The sequence below is a fragment of the Simochromis diagramma genome, unplaced genomic scaffold, assembly GCF_900408965.1.
Source record: "Simochromis diagramma unplaced genomic scaffold, fSimDia1.1 OVJJ01000487.1, whole genome shotgun sequence".
Lineage (NCBI taxonomy): Eukaryota > Metazoa > Chordata > Actinopteri > Cichliformes > Cichlidae > Simochromis > Simochromis diagramma.
The window spans coordinates 2210961-2230960 of record NW_024387305.1 but is presented as its reverse complement, the minus strand read 5'-3'; the positions used below and the strand labels follow the sequence as shown (position 1 = coordinate 2230960).

Genomic DNA, 20000 nt, shown 5'->3' with positions numbered 1-20000 from the left:
GGGAAGTAAACCAGTTTTCAAAATTAAAGTACAGTCTTTGATTAAAATGAGTAAAATCCTGTTTGGAGAAGGAAAACACTGTAGCTAAGCACTGTAACAGTAACAGGGAGGTTTCAGAACTTTAAAATGTATTCACTATCAAACTGATCTACAGATGTAGATGACTTGACCACAAATCTAACGCTACGTGCTAAAAGAAAAAAATATAAACAACTATGCATAAAACTGTGCTGCTGTCAACGAGTAACTGTCAGTTAACTGAGACCGTCATCAAGTTTGTGTAGGTGTCAGTTCTTTGAAGCAGTTCCTTCCTTTCTTTGCTTTCACAAGTCAGGTCAATTCACGCGAGAGGAGTGCAGCTGTGACACATCTGCGGAGGCGCGTTTGCCCCCCACTCGTCACAAACAAACGCTTCTCTGCACATCGTGACTGCTCTGTGCACTTATAGTAGGCTGGCACCTTGTATTCTTTCACAATCATTTGTATGTGACAGTGATTTCATTTACTTGGTAAATATTTTCGACTAGTTTACAGTTTTATCGCGATCGTGACTTACAATATAATTCAATTCATGTGCACGACCTCGTACAGTGGTGGAGCAAACTGAAAGAGTTTGACCAGTCGTAAATACCTGAAAGGACCACCAAGATAAGAACCACAGAGCTGGCAGTTTATCAGCCAAAATGAAGACCGTCTATATCATCTGTCTTTTTTGCAGTAAGTGGCTTAGAAAAATTATATTAATGTAATTAATTAATGTATTAATGTTTTCTAACATTTGTTTAACTCCGGGATGCCCTATATCTTGCCAATTTTAGCAGCTACGTTGGCAGATGGAAACAAGTTGATGAAGATAGAAGGATTTCAGGGCAGAAATGTCTCCTTCCAGTGCTCACACAAACTTGCATGGGCGTATGATAAATACTTTTGCAAAGATCCATGTGGGAGCGAGAAAGACAGGCTGGCTACTGTAAAATCTGGTGGAAGAGCAGAGTCCGGGAGGGTAACTCTGGTGGATTCTGGAGATGGATCCTTCACTGTGACCTTGAGTCATCTCCAGCTGTCAGACTCACATCAGAAATATTGGTGTGGAGTGGACAGGCCTGGTTTTGACACATACACTCAGATACAGCTCACAGTAAAGAAAGGTATGTCATCATTTTATTTCTTCTGAGTTTATTTTATCAGTACGCTTAATTTGAATTATGCATCTGCATTCTTACTTCAAAAGATAAGGAAAAAAAATACTCCACGTTTCTTATAGTTCTTTATTTCAGAAAAAAATTACTGCATATAAAAGCATAGCTTGTGAATTAAAATGCATTTTATAATCCGGTTCATAATCTGGTGGTTCCAAGTAATTTCCCCTCGTGGCTTGACTGGATCTTCTTGTTAAAAGATTCAAAAGATTTATTTCCCCTTTTTTTCTTCTCACGTGGTTTTATTGTATTTTTGGAGGCTCAGTGAAGAAAAACATCCAGTTTATAACATATTAGAAACATCAGAGCATTAAAACAATCAAACTTTTGTTTTTCTCGTTCTAAGTCATCTCTCGATAAGCTATATTAATACAAAGTTGTTAAAACTAGCTTCTGGACACCTGAAGTGAATACATCTGTAAAATGCATTTCCTTTTTGCATCAGTATATTAAAAATTCCACTTATATATCCATGACATAAAACTTATTTTGCAGAAAACATCCCTAGATATATATAAAAAATAAAGGTATCTAAAAACAATAATCTTATTGCGGAATTAAATTTTGAATGAAAAACTTTTACTTTTAGAATATATATATTGTATATTGATTAGTTAATAATAGTACCGTAATTTGCCCCTTTCTCTTATAAAGCTGTTGAAACTGAGACACCTGATGTTCCTACCACATGGACATATCAGAATACCAACACAACACAGTTAACAACTGGAACAGACACCATTAAGCCTACAAAACCTTCAATGGGTATAAAAACAATGTATTATAAATTATTGATTTACAGTCCTTACAAATATAAATTCTGGATACATTTTACATAAAGAAGTAATATTGAGTCCTGTTTTGCAGAATCATTCTCCACTAAAGAACAACCTAAAATCAGCACAGGTGAGTTTCCACTTGAGGATGTGATTGGTGTATAAGTTACTGATGAATAAGATGATTCTATAATCTTGTTTTCATCAGGCACCGTTGTGTATGCTGCAGTCGGGGGCATTGCTATGGCATGTCTCCTGATGCTGACAGTATGCTTCAGGAAGTACAGAAAAACCTCAAAACCTCAACTACAAGTTTGCTTCAACAACACAGATGTCAGCAGTGCGCATCAACAAGAGGTATGAGATGGAAAATTGGAGATCACACTATCAGGAGGTTCATTCCCTCCTAGAGATCAGTGATTGCCTTAGACAGCAAATTAAATAAAGTAGAATATGATTAGTTTTTTTTTCATACATCAAATGTATGTGACGAGGGGTTTTCCAAAAGTCATTTCTCATTTTTTTATATTGTGGAATTTTTCAATGGGGATGTGTTAAAACCACAGTGTTACATTAGTGTTGTGCTAAAGGAATGGTTTGACATTTTAAGTAAAATGCTTCTTCCCCTTACAATTGAAAAGTCAAAAGTCATATTGTGTATAGCTCTGGTGATAAATCTGGGTCAACTAAAAAGGTATTCTTGCAAAGTAACAGATACTGGCACTGGAAGTCACTCCTGTTTCAGAAGCACACACTCACTGACACCATTAGATGCAAAGATAAGTTCTGTTGTCTTCCTGTTAAAAGTAGCAAGATAAAAATACTAATCTTCAAGCAACATGACGGTTAACTAAGCACAATTAAGAAAGTGAGAAGGGGGAGAGATAGTCTGGCTATGTCTGGTGATCTGATACACAGAGAAACTGAATTCTGCCTTCAAGTGTCTCAGAAGTACACTGACTAACATTTTACATTTCTGTTTAATTTGTAGTGAATTACATTTGAAGAAGAACACAGGGGCCTTTTTGAGTAGAAACCTCATACACTACCAGTCAAAAGTTTGGACACACCTTCTCATTTAATGATTTTTCTGTATTTTTACTACTTTCTACATTGTAGATACATACTGAAGACATCAAATGTATGAATTTATGGATATTTGCAGCAAAGAAAAAATATAAATAACTCAAAAAATGTCTTATATTTTAGATTCCTGAAAGTAGCCAGCCTTTGCTTTGTAACAGCTCTGCACACCCTTCTCTCAGTGAGCTTCATGATGTAGTCACCTTTTCCTTCTTAATGTCATTGGGACCGTTGTGTTGTGCAGAAGTCAGGTTGGTGCACAGCTGACAGCCCTATTTAAAAACTGTTAGAATTCATATTATGGCAAGAATCAATCAGCTAAGTAAAGAGAAATGACAGTCCCTAACCCATCATTATTTTAAGAACTGAAGGTCAGTCAGTCCAGAAAATTGCAAAAAAAAAAAAAAAAGGGCTAACTGGCTCAAATGAGGACTGCCCCAGGAAAGAAAGACAAAGAATCACATCTGCTGCTTAGGATAAATTGATCTGAGTCACCAGCCTCAAAAATTGCAATTTAACCACACCTCAGATTGGAGCCCAGATAAATGTTCCAGTAGCAGATATTCCTCTACATCAACTGTTCAGAGGAGACTGTGCGAATCCGACCTTTATGGTCAAATAGCTGCTAAGAAACCACTACTAAGGAAAAGCAACAAGCAGAAGAGACTTGCTTGGGCCAAGAAACACAAGGAATAAACATTGGACCAGTGGAAATCTGTATTTTGATCTTATGAGTCCAAATGTGAGATCTTTGCTTCCACCCACCGTGCAGAAAAGGTGAACTGATGGTCTCTACATGCATGGTTCCCACCGTGAAGCACAGAGGAGGTGGCGTGATGGTGTGCGGGTGCTTTGCTGGTGACACTGTTGGGGATTTATTCAAAATTGAAGACACACTGAACCAATATGAGTACCACAACATCGTGCAGCAACATGCTATCCCATCTGGTTTGCGTTTAGTTGGACTGTCATGTGTAATTCAACAGGACAATGACGCCAAACACGCCTCCAGGCTGTGAAGGGCTATTTGACCAAGAAGTATTGTGACAACTAACAACGAGTCTTTCACATCACTGTGGAGGAAATTCAGTCACTCTAGGAAAGCTTTTTAAGCCTGATCGCCTGTTTAAGGTCATACAAAAGCATCTTTAAGTCTGGTCTTTGATTGGACCTAGTCTTTGACTCCCAACACCCTCTAGAACACAAACTCTCAAAACATGTGGTTAACCAGACTGGGCTTTCATCAAATCAGCAAAGATGCACAGAAAAAAAGGTCAGACACCAACTAGCGAGAATCAGAAGGACAAACAGAACAATATTGCCATTTTTCTGCATAATCCATCATACAAAATGTAATCAAATGGAAAAGTCTCTTTTTAAAACTTGTTTTATTAGTTTTAATCTTTTAACTTTATGCATCAAGCAAAAATTTAATTATATGCAACATTCTCTGACTGGAAGAAATTTGTTTAACATTTAAACCTATTTTCTGCACATTCCAGCACATAAAATAAAATATTTTATTGTGTGTTTACACTCACTCTTTCAAATAGATGCAAGTGAAACAGAGCAGAACATAAATAAAATCAAAGACTAGCGGTCCTGTTGTTCTATTTTCACCTGTAAAGCAGGAGTGGGGTAGGCGGAGGTTTGCCCTGGTGCAGGTGTGCCGCAGCGGTCAGTGGAAGAATCCACGAGTTTCTCTGTGAATTTCCCATCAGCCTACTTTTCCTTGGCAGACAGGCTCTATTTAAGTGTTTTCTTTATCAAACAGGTGTGGACGTTAGCAATTCTAGGTGTGTAGTGAAATTGAACTCAGCTTTTCAAAAACAGGTTAATTAATTACTTGATGATTGAACAAGAGGATGCATTTACTTTTTCACAAAGGGCCAGAAAGATTTGGATTACTTATTTTTCCTTAATAAACATTTTTTTAATGCATTTTGTATTTACTCCAGTTCTCTTTAAATAATAAACAAAAATGTATTTGATGCTCTGAAACATTTAAGTGTAAGAAATATGCAAAAAACGGAGAAATCAGGAATAGGGGAAATACATTTTGATGGCACCGTGCATGCCTCTATCCTTACTGTAGAAAGATTTAGATTTATACATTTTTGTCTAATTCACATAGTAATTACTCAGCTAATAAGTAATGTTATTCAATGCCATGTGAGTAAAATAAAATAAAATAAATATTTTGAACATATAAGAAAATTCTGATTTATTTATTTATGTTTGTTTTTTTTTATTTTTGTCTGTTTTCAAGGGAGCAGAGCATCTTCAGAAGTTACCTGGGCGTTCCTCTATTCATACACACCATCAAAGACTGGATCCACCAGCAACTGAAGCAACAGAAACGACATCTAGCCTACACCTTCATATCTATGAGAACATATCCGTGTCCAAACTTGCTGCAGCTTCAGAACATCCACCCACAGAGCATCAAAATGACCACGATAATAACTCTGGGATCTACATAAATCCTTTGCCAGATGTAATATCTGAAAGAACAGGTGTTAGCAAGTGTAGGAAACACAGAGATAAACCTTTGACATCCAAAAATACAACGAGCGGTACTAATAGTGCATCTCCTTGTGTCTCCAGAGCCCCCTGTGAATCCACCGAAGAGAAGCCCAGAACACTTTGGTTTGGTTTAGATTTATCAGGAGTAAATCAGAGTTGATCTCAAAGATAGAATGTATATATTTTTCTGACAGTTATAAGCAAAACCTATTTCCATCATTATAAGCTTTTACACTAAATGGTGCTGTTAAGTGTTTTGATTACACATGTGGTTTAATATGTGTCTTAATCAAATTTACCTTACACTGGAGAAAAAAATGTGTGTGAACTACCATTTGACACTGTTAATATTTCTAGGTAAGTTCAGGGGAAGTGCTGGACTACATCCCTAGTGAATGAATACATTTAGCAGCTAGACTGCGTATTTGCCTTTGGTGTGAGTTTGTAGTAAAAGTGATTTGTACTTTTTCACTTAGTTAGTTGTAGTAATGATGTAGTTCTGCATTTGTGATACATGTAGTGTATTTTGAAGTTGATGCTTATCTGGAAGTATTTTGTGGGAGGGTAGTTTCAGTAGCTCCCTTTAAAAAAAAAAAAAAATAGAGGTCACCACAGGAAACGCATGTATTCCGATGACTCCTAGTGGTCATGTGAATAAAGACACGTTGGCAGTGAGGGCTGATATAAATAACCAAATATGAACTTCCTGTACCTTACTACAAAAAAAAATCATATTTTTGTAATATAATGTCACACTGATGCCTAGCTTTCAATGCAGCAAAAAAAAAAAGAAAAGCTGTTTCAAGATGGCGTAATTTATTTGTCAAAAAGACAGTGACTTGTTGACAGTACATCTAACATAAAAACAAAGACAAAATTAATAATTTCCAACTGGAAATAAGCCATGAAACAGTTTCAAAAAGATGCAGCAGAGAGAAACAAACAAAAATGTTGAACCCTCTAAGCTCTTTGTTTAATGCTTCCTATAAATAATAGTTTCATGTACTTTGTCTAATATTAAAAAACTAAATCTTCTACTTAAATGTCTGCTTGGCAAACCTAGTTGGCCAACCAAGTCTTGTTAATCATGCCTGTTAACATGCAAATACCCCTAATTAATACGAATACTTAATAAATGCTATATTAGACCTCAAGAGTGTTTGTTGTTAGTTTGTTTGTTTGTTTTGTTTTGTTTTGTTGTGTTTGTTTTGGGGGGGGGGGGGGGGGGTTGACTTGGGAGTAACAGGCTATATGGAAAATTTTTCCAAGAACCTACCAAATTTTAGTCCAACATTAGTTTCTTTTACCATCTCTATGAAAAATATAAAGTCTCTCTACCTGCGTAATGCTGAAGAAAGTTCAACAGTCACTAAACGTGCTGAATAACTGGTGCACAGTTGGTTTATTATAAAAAATGAAACCGCTTCCTGCAGTGGTTGAATGTTATGGGTGTACAGTTTTTTACATGAAAGAGGAAGAGTTTCAAAGCCATGACCATGAAAGCACCTGACTGAACACAGGGAGACAATCATTAGTCCAGGTTGTTACCTTCTTCAGTGGCTGAGGGGAGAACCTGACTCTGGCCTGAAGGTAAATTAGAAGTAATGGGAACCATCTTAGACTCATGGAGAATAACTACAGCTGTCATTATTACTATACTACACATCCAAGGTGAGTTTTATAGTATTTAGATTTAAAACCTAGTACTAGTCTGCTTATTACAAAAATAATTAAAATGTGTAACTAACACCAATGTTTTATGACAGCAGTAATCGGCACCAAAACCACAGTTTTTTCTGGTGTGGAAGGTGAGAGTTTTGTCTTCAGATGTGAATATCCAAATGGCCTGAAGGAGAATTTGAAGTACCTGTGCCGTATTGATGAATGCTCCAGTTACTTGATAATGACAGACAAACATAACCGGTGGGAGACCAAAGGACGCTTCTCCATGTACGACAACACCACTGGAAGCTTCTTCATTGTCAAGGTGGATAAACTGAGGTTAAATGACAGCGGGACGTATCAGTGTGGAGTGGATATCAGCCTCCAACCTGATTATCACAGCGCCATAAAACTGAATGTTTCCCAAGGTATAGTATAAATATTTACACCACAGTTCTCAGTTGGCTGGCTAAATATGGTCTCCAGTTATGCATATTTCAACTACTCAGAGCAGACTGGTTTCTGGTTAGTGGGAATTGTCCCATAGGACAACCTCAACTGAGATGAAATAAGTAAGTTAGATAAGTTAACTAAGGCTAAAAAATAGAAGGTATATGTGCTGTCCAGCAAGGTGATGAATTCACAGGAATAAAATATTATAGTTCTTATGAATTCTGTTTGTGACCCCAAAAATAATAGGCCATAAATGACATTCATGAGAAATCAGTCGTACTAATTCCATGTTCTGCTTTCATGAGGTTTCTGTTTCTGTAAAGATGTACAGTGGAGTCGAAAAGTTGGACTTACTTTTTATTTTAACTTTATCTTTTAAAATATTTCTATGTAAATGTGAAAATATCTTGAAAAGCTTTAAAGTACACACTTATAAATTAATTTTGTATAATCAACTGACCAAAAGCAAATTTGTGTTATTGATTGTGTTATTGCTTTGTTACAAAAGGTCAGATTCAGTTATCTCCTTTTCATGTAAACAACATTCAAGCAATATTCAAATGTATTTAAGGACATTTTTTTCCCCTGTTTAAGCATTAGTGTAGTTTAACGTTCATAGTTTCATAAGTGAAACTCAGAACATAAGGGACTTTCTCGTCAATTGACTGGAGGTTTCTTCTGAGGAAGTAAACAAGACTAAATCATTTGGGTAACATACCAGTATTTCACAGACATGATCGGAAAGGAAGCCATGTCTGCTGCTGAAAGTTTGAGACTTCTGGCCTGAACAGCCAAAATAAATGGAAGCGTTTATGAAGATAAAAAAAGAAAAGAGCGATGCAGCAGCATATCAGACCAACAGCGAAACAGGGTGGTTAGAGGCTATTTTGGGCTTGAACACGTGCACAGAATCAATTTCACTCTTAGCAAGGAGAAGTGGTACTTCAGTCTCATGAAAACTTTTCCACCCAGTAGTTTACATGCTTGCAAAGAAAAAGTCACGCTGCAGTAACATATTTAGCAATTTGAAAAAAGAAAAGCATTTTTAAAAATTGAATAAGAATTCAATTAGAATTTTCAATGCATTTTCCAAGGGTTGGAGGGCCAGAGACTAAATCCCAGCCACTATAGGGTGGCCTTAAGCACACCCTGAACAGGCTGCCAATCGTATGCAGGGCTAACACATAGAGAGAGACAACCACTCACACTATGGGGCAATTTAAAATCACAAATTAACCAAACCTCATCAGTTGCATGTCTTTGGACTGTGGGAGGAAGTCGGGGTACCTCTGTGCATACTTTCATTTTATTTGCTCATTTATAAATTCCTCTTTTTGTATTTTCATTTTCCTGTAAAAGTAATACCAGCCAATAGTGAAGACACAATAGAGAGTAAGTGATGTGTTTGTGTGCGCGTGTATTTTCATCTGTTTTATTAGCACTGAGATTTGTATTTGTGTAAATGTTCCAGCATATGAACCTCAGCTGTTGTTCCACCTGCCGCTGGTCCTGACTGCTGTTATGTGCGTGGCAGCACTCATGTTTGTGTGTCTGTTCACATTATGTCTTCTACTGGTTCTGAAACACAGAAGATCAATCCCACCGCAGAATAAAGAGGTTTGTCCACCACAGACACTTTTAGATATGCTAGCAGTATAAGCAACAGCAAAGTGGTTCAACACTGTACATTTGCAGTTTCTCATTATTAGTCAGTAACATTTATGAAATGTGAAACATTCATCAAACCTAAAGTTATATCGCAATAACAGGTCAAAATGTGAAGAGGATGTCAGTGATGAGTCATAAAGGTAGAACATAACATGTCATAAGCTTACTCTGAAAAACACACCTTCAGAAAGGAAATAATAGTAAAATCACTGCATGGAGTTGACAGGCTCTAAAAATACCTTTACCTGGCAAATGTTTTCTGATAACTATTTTCCTAAAGCTAATGTAAGCTGTGTGTTAGCAGAGATACCTACAAAAACAATAACATTGCTGACGAGTTCTCTGCTGTAATAACACAAATAAAAACACTTTGACCAACATAGCAAAAAGTATACAGTAATCTAAAGTTCACTTATCCCCTTAACATCTAGTTTGATACATACAGTTGAGACTTATACAGCATCAGTCTGATTTGAAGATGAATAAATACATTTTTAGCAATAAACTGCAATATAAGACAAATTAAAACTCATATATGCATTTTTTTTTTTTTACATTGGATTGAATTATTTCATGGTTCAGGCTTTAAAGTCTTATCATGTTTATCTTATGAGTAGCAAAATGATTCCCACAAACAGTGTGAGTGAGTGTCACGATCACACATGCATTGTGTCTTAATGCTCATGCCCACTTCTCTGGCCTGATAAAAGGTCTGGATTTTTAGTTTGGAAGCTTTAAAAGTTTCGTTTTTTGTTACAATATGTCCCACCATCTCCACTACTTCTTTGGACATGTTTTCAGATTAGTGGTAGCCGAAGGAATTGACATGGAGGTATGTTCACAAAATACACTGGAGAATGCTTGTTAGCCCTGTAGTGTAGTTGAAACCTGTGTGTAATTACTCGTGTGATGACTTCTTTAATTTTCCAAGTCTCTGCTTTGATTAAAAACTGGTAGTTTTTGAAGATGTATTTATTTCCAATGAACCCTTCCTCTAAGGCAGAGGTTCTCAAACTGTGGGCTGTGCCCCCACTGGGGCATAAACAGAAGTGGTGACTTTCCATAGAGTATAAAACCATTTTGATGCTTGTTCATTAAATTTTTTTTTTACCACTTATCTATTTTATTTTTCAATAATGTATTTAAAATTAATTAATTAATTGAAAAGAACCAGAGTTGAGGATGAGGTTGATGACCAACAAACTGACTATCGTCCTCACTTTTCCCTTACAAAACATGTGGGAGAATCTTTGGCAGCTGTCACTTGAATGTAATGTGTGGTTTGTCTGCTCTGGCCTACTGAATCTTTTTTTAAAGAAGGCTCTGTAGAAAAGGCTCATTCTAAGCTAACAAAAATACAATCATAAATAGTTACTGGTGATGAATCAAAATCTATATACTCCATGTATGCCTATAGATACACAATAGTGTTGTAATGTGTAATTTGACTGCAGAAAATGCCACATTGTTTACTCAGCACAAAGAAAACATGATCTCACTCTAAGTGTTCTTCTGGTATCTTGCAGATAACGTCTGACTATGAGACTATGATGCCAGGTCTAAAAGCTGAGCCTCAATGTTGCTGCAGCTGTTCGGCCCCAAACTGCGGTGATCCTTCATCTTTACCATTACCACCACCACCTGACCTCTGCTCTAGCTTCCCAAAGCATCGGGAGTCTGCTCTCTCATTCGGCGTTGGTGAATATGTTGATGTGGATGTACTAGGAAATATCTGCCAGTACCAACATCTGGATCTCAGCCAGTTAGAAGAGCATGTCTATCACAGTCTTCATGTACATAGTTGTCCTAAACATGAACCTATTAAAGAGGAGATGAACTGTTTAAATGTCAAAAGATAATTCTAGGCTAATCACACCTTAAGTCTTAGTAGTGTGGTTTCAATCAGCCTCTCACAAAAAGTACTAGTGATATAGAGTAGCTTGGTAAATCTGTAATTAATAATTCAACTAATGAAATGAAATGACCAATCCTGATCCAGATCCTGATTTAATATATTAGTTTTATCCTTTTACAGTGTTTGAATGACAGAAAGAGCTGAGTAACTCAAAACTTTTGGATCTTTATGCAATTTCTTTAAGTGTATATTTTTGTTTTGTATAATAGCAAAATGAAAAAAAGAAAAACAAAAAAATCTGAGTGGATGGTTTAAGCAGTGTCACTTTGCTCTACAATTTTTATAATATTTACCAAAATAAACAAACAGGTTTATATCTGAAGTTTTTCTTGTAGTTATTATTTACTGACCTGTTACCTCTTGATTACTCATTGTGAGAAAAGCGCATGGGAGGGACATGCTGATGGTCATGGTTTTTGGGGAGAGAATCAGACAGAGGAAACTGATGAAAGACAGGAAGTGAAAGGAAAAAGAGGAACCCGTGAAGAAAAGCAGACTTGGTATTCATTTAGAAAGACTCGCAAGGGCAAAGAATCAGGGTGGTTAAAGTAAAGCCCAAGGACGGTAACAAAAAGAAACCTTACGTGAAGCATGGAGATGACTGTGATCTTTGTGATATTTCTTTTGGAAGGTAAGTTTACTGTCCTCTTTTAACTGATCATTTTACAAAAACCTTTGCACATTTCATGGGAAATGCCTCATTTGCATATTTAAACACAAATTTTGCGTAACAAAAATAATTATCAAAGTAGGATTGAGCGATAGCGAGAAACATCATCAAGAAATTCAAAGAGAGTCACGCAGTACAGAATAATCCTGGCAGACACAGGAAAAGAAATCTTTCAAAGACTTCAAAAAGAAAAGAGATGTGGCTAAAGACCTGAAAACAACTGCCAAGAAATTAGTGAATAACTAAGTTGGGAACTGTAGTTTCAAAGAAGACAATCACTGCAAGGTTGCAGAACAAGAAATATCTTGATGCATGCTCAATCATCCAGGTAAGTAAATCCCCAAGAGTTGATTCTGTTCCTCTGGACGTAATGTTTTCAATGGGAGAAACATTTGACTTCTTCAGTCTCAGTTGACTGCAGGTTTCCCCAATCTTATAAACAGTACATTTGCATAATGACTGAAACTAACACCACTGAAGGAACAATGGGCTGGGAGGTCAGTTCCTTGACGATCTCGGTATGATCTGGCTCTAGAGTTGGCAGTTTGTCTTCTAATCGGAAGGTCGCCGGTTCGAGCCCTGGCTCCAACAGTCTCAGTTGTTGTGTCCTTGGGCAAGACACTTCACCCGTTGCCTACTGGTGGTGGTCAGAGGGCCCGGTGGCGCCAGTGTCCGGCAGCCTCGCCTCTGTCAGTGCGCCCCAGGGCAGCTGTGGCTACAATGTAGCTTGCCATCACCAGTGTGAATGACTGAATGTAGTGTAAAGTGCTTTGTGGCCCTTAGGGATTAAGTAAAGTGCTATACAAATACAGACCATTTATCATTTTACCATTTAATATGGAAATTCTCATGACCATTGATCAAAGATGACTGATCAAAGCTCATTGGTCAAAGGCCACTAATCAAAGACCCTCTCTCTGAATGAGTACTCATTCAGAGAGAGTTGGGGAATGGCTACAATCACAGCATTGTAAGATGGCGAAAGATGTACCCTTTGCTATCCTACCCTGGAACACCATGAAGTCATTGGTTCACGTATGTGGATGACACCTGGGTGAAAATCAAATCTCAGGATGTTCCACAATTCACGGATCACATTAACTTGGTGGACCAACACATCAAATTGACCAGGGAGGACATGAAAAGTAGCAGGTTAGCCTTCTTAGACTGTGAGATTTCCATCACTAACGGGGGATATCTAAAAGCTGATGTGTACCGTAAACCTACGCACAAGGATTAGTATTTAAGGTTTCACTCTCATCATCCACTGGAGCATAAACTGGGAGTCATCAGGACGCTACAACATAGAGCGAATACCACAGCGGCCAGGGAAGCAGAATCACATCAAGAAGGCCCTGAGTAAATGTGGTTATCCCAGCTGGACATTTGTAAAAGCTGAGAAGGCACCTAAAGAAAGTCGATCCAAGAGAGAAGGACAACAGCTGAGATGCATTTTTTCTAAACACCGTGTCTCTGTGGCTTTTAAACCTTTTAAGCCCAAAACACGCTTCACCAAAAATTGGAGAAACAGAGTAAAATAGTGTACGCTGTCAAGTGTCAGGAGTATTCCCAGGATTTATACATTGGGGAAACCAAACAACCTCTGGTGAAGCGGATGGCACAACACAGAATAGCTACCTTGTCAGGCCAGGACTCTGCAGTCTATTTACACCTACAGGCCAGTGGACACTCTTTCAAGGATGAGGATGTACACATCCTGGACAGGGTGGAACGCTGGTTTGAGTGCGGAGTCAAGGAGGCCATTTACGTGAAAAGGGAAAAGACCATCTCTGAATCAAGGAGGTGGCCTAAGGGTGCATCTTTCACCATCTTACAATGCTGTGATTGCAGCCATTCCCCAACTCTCTGTGAATGGTCCTCATGGCCTTTGATCAGTGGGCTTTGATCAGTGGGCTTTGATCAATGGTCATGAGAATTTGCATATTAATGATCAAGGAACTGACCTCCCAGCCCTTTGTTCATTCAGTGGACTAGTTTCAGTCATTATGCAAATGTACTGTTTAAAAGATTGGGGAAACCTGCAGTCAGACTGAAGAAGTTACTTTGTTTAGTGATGAAACTTTTCGCCCACTGAAAATGTTACATCCAGATGAATCAACTTTTTGGGAGAAAAAGAAATACTAAAATTCTGCAAAAGACACATCTTTAGGACAGACTGGAGTATGCTACGGATAACCTGGAAAACCATTATGCATACTGTAAGTGTGTCCTTTGGTCGGATGAGACAAAACTGGAGTTCTTTGGCCACAGACGCGCTGCTTATGTTTGGCAGAAAATGGGAGAGGCATACAATCCAAAGCCATCCTCATAGTGAGTATTATGCTGTGGGGATGCTTCAGTGTCGCTTAAATTGGGAATTTCATCAAGGTGGAATAAATCATGAGGAAAGAAGGAAGATTTGAAGATTGTTAAATAAAACCTCAAACAGTCAGCATTAAAACTGGGTATTGGCTGTTGATTTGTGTTCAAACACATCAACAACCAAAAATAATCACATGTCACTTCTGCTGAAGAACTTCCTCCAGAAGATTAAATTGAAGGTTGTTGACTAGCCTGCACAAAGCCCTGATTTGAATCACATTGAAAGGCTGGGGGGTGACCAAAGTCCATAAGAAATATTAAATCTGGAGGTTAAATCTGGAGGAATTTGAGAGATTTCCCAAAGAAAAATAGATGGAATTGCTCAACATAAGACTTATTGAAAACTACAAAAAAAAAGACTGCAGGCCTTTATCCAGCAAATAAACAACTGACTATTCACATCCATCCATCCATCCATCAATTCGCTACCGCTTATCCTTTTCAGGGTCGCGGGGGGTGCTGGAGCCAATCCCAGCTGTCATAGGGCGAGAGGCGGGGTACACCCTGGACAGGTCGCCAGTCTGTCGCAGGGCTAACACACAAAGACAGACAACCATTCATACTCACATTCACTCGCACATTCACACCTAGTGGCAATTTGGATTATCCAATTAACCTATCCCCACAAACTGCATGTCTTTGGACGGTGGGAGGAAGCCGGAGTATCCTCCCACCGACTATTCACATCATAGTGGCTAATAGTTTTGATTAAAAACTGTTAGTTTTTGGTTTGATTAAATAAGTTGTTTAATGAGTGCAAAGACCAAAAAAAATGTAAGCATAGCATCTAGAATAAAACTATGTTGATGTTTGAAAAAACAAACAAACCCCAAAACCAAAAATAAGCTCCTTGCTTATTTTTGTACGTAAGCAAAATACTGAATATTAAACTCAGTGATAACAAATTTGCACATAATACTAAAAAAGGCTAATGATTAATGCAATGAAATATGAAAGTTTTCTTTTAACTGTATTTGGTATTATAGACATGGACTCTGTGCTGCTGGGGAGTAAAAAGGATTATATATTATATCAAATGTAATGAATCATTTTTTTCCACACTTGGTTCTGTATGATGCGTAAGAGAGGGCATATTCATAATATGGTTATCTCAGAAACAGAAAGCTCTGTCTTTTAGCTAAGAAGAGCTGCCTACCAACTATTCTTATTTTGTTTTTCTGCAACAGCCAATTCAACGTATGCTGGCTGAAAGGCAGCATACTCTTTACGTTCTCCTAAAGAGAAGACAGCAAAAATGGCTTCAGATAGTGGATGAACTACAGATAATACAGAGTATAGTTCAAATATATACTTCTGATTATAAACCACAACATGATCTGACTGTTGGTGCTCTGTGTGTGTGTGCGTGTGTTTTTTCTAGGATTATGGGAGACTAAAGCTATGTCAGTAACAGGAAACAAGGGCAGCTCTATCACAGTAACCTGCTCTCACTCCAACGCCTACTCCACCGTCAAATATTTCTGCAAAGGACAATGCACATATCAAGACATCCTCATAAGCAGCACTACCATTTCAAATAAAAAATACAAAATTGAAGATAAAGGAAATACATTCGGTGTCACTATCTTTGACCTGAAAGAAGATGACTCTGGAACTTACTGGTGTGGAATTGAACGAGTTGGTTTGGACACATATAATCAAGTAATCCTTACAGTTTTAGGTGAGTTGATTATATTCTGTACGTAAAGCTTTCATTATGTTATCTGTTCTGACTTTCAAGTTTCTTGTCATTGACAATAGTATTTCACAACAGGTTCTCAGATTGTGTTTTCTGCACCGGACAGTGAAAAAAAACTGAAACACTAGCTCAGCAGAGCTGAGGCAAAATTAACTTACTTCACTTCTTGTTATTTGTGCACAGCTAACCAAGATAAGGCAGCCTATACACATGCTTCTCTTTCTGGTAAGGAAATGGCTGTGTGTGTGTGTGTGTGTGTGTGTGTGTGTGTGTGTGTGTGTGTGTGTGTGTGTGTGTGTGTGTGTGTGTCTGTGTGTGTACATATATCTGATAAAGTCCAGTGTGATATATTGTTGCTGATTTATAAGACCTATAACGTTTTCAGAGACGGTGGTGTATACTGGAGTAACTCTCGGTGTGGTGGTGCTAGTGCTGGGCGTGGGACTTCTGATTTTCTTCAGACATCGAAACAGCAACATCAATGCATCATCTGGTATAAAAAATTAACAAACTTTTATTTGCGTAGCTTCAAAATACTAATTTAACAGCAGTTTCAAACACCACAGTTGTTGTCACTGGCTGATTAATTCAATAATGTGGAACTACATAACTAACTATTCTCAGGAAGTCAAAGTCGAGTAAGGATGAGGGTAGTTTTGATATCAGAGGAATGACTGATTGCTGGTTCGTCTTTACCTCTTTACAGGACAGTACTATGACCTGGTGTTCAGGTCCTGTCAAAAACAAGATGCCTGCAATGACAAGAATGCCTCTCCATCCAAGGAGGATCAAGAAACAGATGGTGGAACTAAGAGCGCCAATCAGCATCAAGATACATCAGAGCCTCAGAAGGACTCAGGCAATCTCATCTACACGACTGTTACCTTCACAAATCAAACAGAGTCCAGCATGGCTGCACCCGACTGTGTAGCGTCTATAAAATCATCCTCTAAGCCAAAATCAACAGAAGAATCCACAATCTATAGCAACATCTCAACTCAATGCTGAAGTTAGACAAAGTATTTCTACTGGAACATTTCACTTCTTGATTATAACATGTATTTTCTTCTTGTGATTTAAATATTTTAAAAATCCAGCTTCAAGTTATTATTTAACTTCATATCAGGCATAATGTGTAATGTGAAAATTATATACATAGCAAACAATACATAGATTTTTTCAGACTCTGTTTTTCTATTGTATATGTGTTTTGTATACATGCTTATTTATATGAGACTGAAACTGAGAAAGTGATATGAGCAAAGAAAGAGGTTGTGGGTTCATTCGCATGTGTCTAACATAGCTTTGTTTTGATTTGATTTTGAAGGTCCCTAGAATAGGATCAAAGCCCTAATTTGAATTTTGACTTGGTGACCTGAAACCTGATGGATTGAAACCAAAGTTTAAAAAAAGACCATTCAGACTCAGACCATTTACCATTTGACTGTGCAGTGAGTGTTGAGCACTGAGCACAACACATCTCTTTTTCCAATGATTTAAAACAGGTTTATTGTGTCTAAAATCTTGTTTAAATAAAATCTCTGAAAATAAACAGTTCAAGTATTTCATAAACAACTCAAATTCTGCACATTTGTTTCCTCTTTGAAGATGACTGAGCAGTAGCAACAATTTTGCATGCCTTTTTGACAGAGCTGTGATTGGGTAAGACAACTAGACCCATCAGTCACCACAAGGTCTTTTGTAAGTAAGAAACTGTTTGAAGGAAAGCAGAGTTATACTGTGAGTCTGAATACAAAACACACAGATGATATGTGTGCCCCCAGAACCTACTTGTCAATTGTTTCTTCAGTGTTTAGTGTTGTTCTGTATGTAAATACAAATGGACTGCAGCTTGCTGAGAACCTTGTCAGTTTGCCTCTTGCCCTGTGAGAGCTGGAAGGGGCTCCAGGCTGCAAACCATTTTAGAACATTTAAGCTTGTCCTCTACTAGTGATGCGTGAATCGTGAACGAATCGTTCAATACTCGAGAATCACTTTACTGACTCATGAATCATGATTCACAAGCCCAACTGACTCACTGGCTCATCCCTGTTGCTGTTAGCAGCAATGTATCTATCTTATAATTAAAATTGTGGAGAAAAACACAACATCCAGTATCTTAACAAAAAAAAATTCTGCTCTGAACTGGAAGAAAAAACCCTGAGTAGAAGCTCACATCAAGAAACTAGCTCCTCGGTTCACAGTAGCATCGCTCTGCTAACATGCTAACAGCACATTTGACCTACTGACCCCCTCCCTTCCTGTGCTGAATCATAGAGCGAACCAATCACTCACTCACTCACCCCCTCCCTCCCGGCTCACAGCTTCTTCTTCTTCTTCTTGGTTGGCAACCAATGTTAAGGCGCATTACCGCCCCCTGGTTCACAGCTCAGTGGACATTTAGATGAGAAAATATATATTTAACACATTTAAGGAAAATACTAATAAAATAAAATAAGCATAATAAATGTTTATTAAGCAATTTTGATAGGGAATTGCTTAATTTTAGAAATGTTTTGCTCTTTTTTGCTCTATAAAATAGTTGTTTTCTTTTAGAATCATTCATTTTAGCAGTAGGATATACATGAAAAGAGAAACAAATTAAGTTTGAGTGAAAATGTAAATTTTTTGCACTCTCTGGTCAACTGACTCAGTGAAACAAATGACTCAAAAAATCCGATTCACTTTGGTGAGTGACTCATTAAAACTCGATTCAGTAAAAAGAATCAAATTTACCATCACTATTCTCTACATCAATTAATGTTACCAATCTATATTAATATGACACAATTTAACTCAAATTCCTTCAAGAAAGTGCGCTCAACATTCTTCTGTGTCTCTCATATTTCTTGTTTGGCAGGATGATCTTGCATCATGGAACCCTTTTGATTTTTTTAAGAGAGTAAATTGAATTTTATTTGCTCTAACTGCATTGCAGATATGCACAGTTTCACACAGGTTTCAAGCTACAGCAGTAGTAGCTGCAGTAGATTTTTACATAATTCCTTTTTGTGACTGATCTTGGGAAAATTTAGCTAAATATATAAAAGGATCCTGACTGAAAAAATGAGGATATTATTAAAATTCACTCTCTGCATATTGACAGGTAATATCATTATCATTTTTACTATTATCATTCTTTTCAACATAAACTGTAAGCACAGTAACAATGGAAAGCATAATAAAAAAAAATGCCTTTGCATGATATATAAGTAAGTTAACTAATTAAATACAATCCTTGAACACAAATAAATTTGTCAGGTAGTTCTACTTACTTGGATACTTGTATTCATTTTCTTGCTGATTTTGTAGCTGTGCTTTTTACTCAATAAAACTTATCACATGTGCACAGTAAAATAAAATAAAGTGGTCAAACAGATTTTGGAAAGTGGAACATTTTGGAATTTCTCCGCTGTACACCACCACTATACATTTTAAATAAAAAAAATAGATGAGATTGAAGAACAGACTTACACCTTAAAGGACTTCACATACTGGACACATAGAAATATTTGGCTTAAAAATATGTTTTTGGACTCACCTATTCTTAATGCAGCCGTTCACACCAAATGCTTAATTGCACATGACAGATTTGCAGCTCAAGCCCAATTTGTCCAACTTTGTGCATGTGACTAAATACACCTGACCAATCGGCCCACTGCATTTGTTAACAAGTGCCCCTGTGTCTCAAAATGCACTGAATGTACACTGATCTAGATATTTCTATCTTTTCTTGTTTAGAAACGCCACAACCAGCCCATCATTGCTTAGCATTTACTCCACTTTTCTGTAATGCATTTGTTGGAGGACATATTTTTGCAAAAGATGCTTTCACTGTTACACAATAAGTTTTTCTTCCAAAAGATTCTGAATTTTTTATTGTTTTGTCACAACATGCTTGGTGCAAAGGCCTTTAATTCAAGTTATTTAAAAAAATGTCTTGCATTAACATTTAGGAATTACAACC

At 37.3% G+C, this 20000-nt stretch overlaps 2 protein-coding genes across 6 annotated transcripts; both read left to right on the top strand.

The window, feature by feature from the left end:
• The first annotated feature begins 391 nt into the window (after nucleotides 1–391).
• LOC120717019 lies at nucleotides 392–6738 on the top strand. Of its 2 annotated transcripts, XM_040004809.1 has the most exons (7): nucleotides 392–717; nucleotides 819–1148; nucleotides 1854–1964; nucleotides 2067–2105; nucleotides 2184–2332; nucleotides 5328–5574; nucleotides 5666–6738. In XM_040004809.1, the coding sequence occupies exons 1-7, from the start codon at nucleotides 684–686 to the stop codon at nucleotides 5716–5718; spliced, it is 963 nt and encodes a 320-aa protein (XP_039860743.1). In that variant the 5' UTR covers nucleotides 392–683; the 3' UTR covers nucleotides 5719–6738. The 2 variants fall into 2 exon arrangements, with proteins under 2 accessions (XP_039860743.1, XP_039860742.1); XM_040004808.1 differs by having other exon boundaries at nucleotides 5328–6738.
• A 74-nt stretch (nucleotides 6739–6812) lies between these two features.
• LOC120717021 (CMRF35-like molecule 8) lies at nucleotides 6813–18065 on the top strand. Of its 4 annotated transcripts, XM_040004812.1 has the most exons (8): nucleotides 7061–7255; nucleotides 7354–7674; nucleotides 9171–9316; nucleotides 10894–11913; nucleotides 15716–16015; nucleotides 16217–16258; nucleotides 16419–16526; nucleotides 16740–18065. In XM_040004812.1, exons 4-8 carry the CDS (start codon nucleotides 11874–11876, stop codon nucleotides 17039–17041), a joined length of 792 nt encoding a protein of 263 aa, XP_039860746.1. In that variant the 5' UTR covers nucleotides 7061–7255; nucleotides 7354–7674; nucleotides 9171–9316; nucleotides 10894–11873; the 3' UTR covers nucleotides 17042–18065. The 4 variants fall into 4 exon arrangements, with proteins under 4 accessions (XP_039860745.1, XP_039860744.1, XP_039860746.1 ...); XM_040004813.1 differs by lacking the exons at nucleotides 7061–7255; nucleotides 7354–7674; nucleotides 9171–9316 and having other exon boundaries at nucleotides 10003–11913; XM_040004811.1 differs by lacking the exons at nucleotides 15716–16015; nucleotides 16217–16258; nucleotides 16419–16526; nucleotides 16740–18065 and having other exon boundaries at nucleotides 6813–7255; nucleotides 10894–11850.
• Nucleotides 18066–20000: the final 1935 nt, after the last annotated feature.